This window comes from Aulonocara stuartgranti, assembly GCF_965226115.1.
Source record: "Aulonocara stuartgranti genome assembly, chromosome: 17".
NCBI lineage: Eukaryota > Metazoa > Chordata > Actinopteri > Cichliformes > Cichlidae > Aulonocara > Aulonocara stuartgranti.
In genome coordinates, this window is record NC_138953.1 from 13,246,924 (window position 1) to 13,249,356 (window position 2,433).

The 2,433-nt window shown below is 48.8% G+C and overlaps 1 protein-coding gene across 1 annotated transcript; it reads right to left on the bottom strand.

The window, feature by feature from the left end:
- Positions 1-328: 328 nt before the first annotated feature.
- Positions 329-2,091, bottom strand: foxq1b (forkhead box Q1b). The gene has a single exon (XM_082510422.1). The coding sequence runs from the start codon at positions 1,858-1,860 to the stop codon at positions 976-978; it is 885 nt and encodes a 294-aa protein (XP_082366548.1). The 5' UTR covers positions 1,861-2,091; the 3' UTR covers positions 329-975.
- Between the last annotated feature and the right edge of the window lie 342 nt (positions 2,092-2,433).

Genomic DNA, 2,433 nt, shown 5'->3' on the forward strand with positions numbered 1-2,433 from the left:
AAGTTTGGATAAACGTGTCGCACTAAACGCGACATCGTCCAAAGAGCCTGAAGGCACCAGACTCAACATAACCTTTGATTGTAAATATTTTATATAATTATATATCTTTTGACTTTGGTAATTTTTGTAATTATGGTTTCATTTTCAAACGAAAATAAGACCAACTTATTTTCCTTTTTGGCTCTAACAAGAGAAACCACAACAAATACCTACAGCAGGTGTGAGGCCCTCCCTCTCCCTCCACCGCATATTCATGCACCTGCTTCTGATCTAACAGCTGCCTTCCCCCCTTTCATGTCAGCAGTGAATAACTCAGTGAACACCAGGGTCCCATTGTTTCACGTGTTTTGTTTATTCATAAAAAATAACAGGCATGCACCAATCAATCAATCAATCAATCAAACAATCAATCTCAGGAAAACGGCACATTTTTCCATGCGTTTCTTAGTGCAGCCACGTGATTCCTAACGCAGCCCAGTCAATAATATTATACAATATTTATACAGCAGGTCATACAAAACATGAAAATATAAATAAAGTGATACTTTTAACAGTTTTGACGTGGCACTTTGCTGCCGTCCTACAGTAGAAATGACCAATGAACCATAGATACGAATATGAATACTCTCTCTCTCTCTCTCTCTCTCTCTCTCTCTCTCTCTCTCTCTCACACACACACACACACACACACACACACACACACACACACACACACACACACACACACACACACACACACACACAGTGGAATGTCCTACAATGACTCTAATGATTTGCTTAGTCAGCACACAGTTATATCTAGATTAACAACTCGGCATGTTTGTTTTATTTTTCTTTGACTGAAGCTACAGTAGTCATGATGAGACACACCGACTCTCACACAGTAAAACAGTTGAAGCACTGAAAGCTGAGAGTGCCCACCAAAGTGCACACTGTGGATGAGAACACACAAGTCCTGACAGCTCTCTGGATGTCTCACGACAGCAAGGATTCTATATGAAAGCCTCGCGCTTTGCTGGGCATCTTGAATGTGGCCTCAGGTGCAGCGGTGCCCGATGCTGTGTGCTGGAGGTATGTGGGTGCATCTCTGCCGGGCTCTGTGCCGCTGTACGCCGCCTCTGACATGTAAGTGTGCTGTGCCGGATAGTTCAGATTATAGGGCAGTACGTGGGCCACTGGGGACCAGTACAGCCGGGGGCCGGGCTGCTCCACGCACGACCTCTCCTCCCTTCTTTTGAAAGGTGTGCCGAGGATGCTGTCGATGGCGAACGGGCTGGAGAACTTGGCCCCCACTCTCTCTTCCGGGGCCGGGAGGCGGGTGTCCTCGCTGAGGATGTCCGGGCTTTCCTGCTCCTTGAGGGGCCTTTTGGAGATGCGCTTCCTCCTGCGGCGGAACACCCCGTCAGCGAAGGTGTACTCGCTGTGTGGGTTGAGCATCCAGTAGTTGTCCTTGCCCCAGGGCCTGGACGGGTCCCGCAGGACTTTGAGGAAGCAGTCGTTGAGCGACAGGTTATGGCGCACGGAGTTCCTCCAGCCGGTATAGCTGCCACGGAAAAACGGGAACTTCTTCATCAGGTAGTCATTGATCTCTGCCAGAGTGAGGCGGCCGCTGCTGGACTCTCGGATGGCCATGGCGATCAGGGCGATGTAGGAGTAAGGGGGCTTAGGTCTGCGGGTGTAGGGCTTCCCTTTGCCGCCATCGCTGCTCTGTGTGACAGGTGCCGGGCTGTTGGCTACGCAGTCTCCGTCCGAACCCAGCTCGTCTCCGGACAGGGGAGAAGGGACTCCCGCCTCTGCGTCAATGCACAACTCCAGCGGCTTCTGCGCGTAGTGATGCGCGGAGAAAACTTCAAGTTTCATTTCCCCAAAAAAGGATAACCGTCTCCTCTCGGTAACCTTGCCGTGTGAATGGTCTCCTAGGTTGGACTCTTGTCTCAGCTCAGAAGCGCAGCAGGTGTACGAGTCCTGACAGCAAAAATGTGCCTGAGTGTTTGTTGTGTGTTGTAAAGGCTCGTGTGGAGCGCTGGAGGCACCCTGAGCCTCAGTCTGGGGCAGCAGAACACAGATCTGTCTCCGGAGACACGCTTGTCTTGTTATAATATAACGCCTGGGAAAGGGACGGCCCACAGGCGGGGTTTCCAACTCGAATCCATTGAAGCGACTGAAGTAATATAGTATATGTATGTTTACAATTGGACGTTACCATGCCACACCAGGGAAGAAGAAGAAGAAAAAAAAAACGGGGAGGATAAGTGAGGCGAGGCAGGGCAGGTATGACAAATATAATTAGCTTCAAACGCAACTATCTGTGAATAGCTCGTTATTTCTAGTTACGAGTTGCTTTTTATGGATTCAGTCAAAGTGCAATCAAATAAAGGCGAATAATACAATAATTCATTCCTCTTACTTCTTTTTAAAATAACTTCAGCCCAT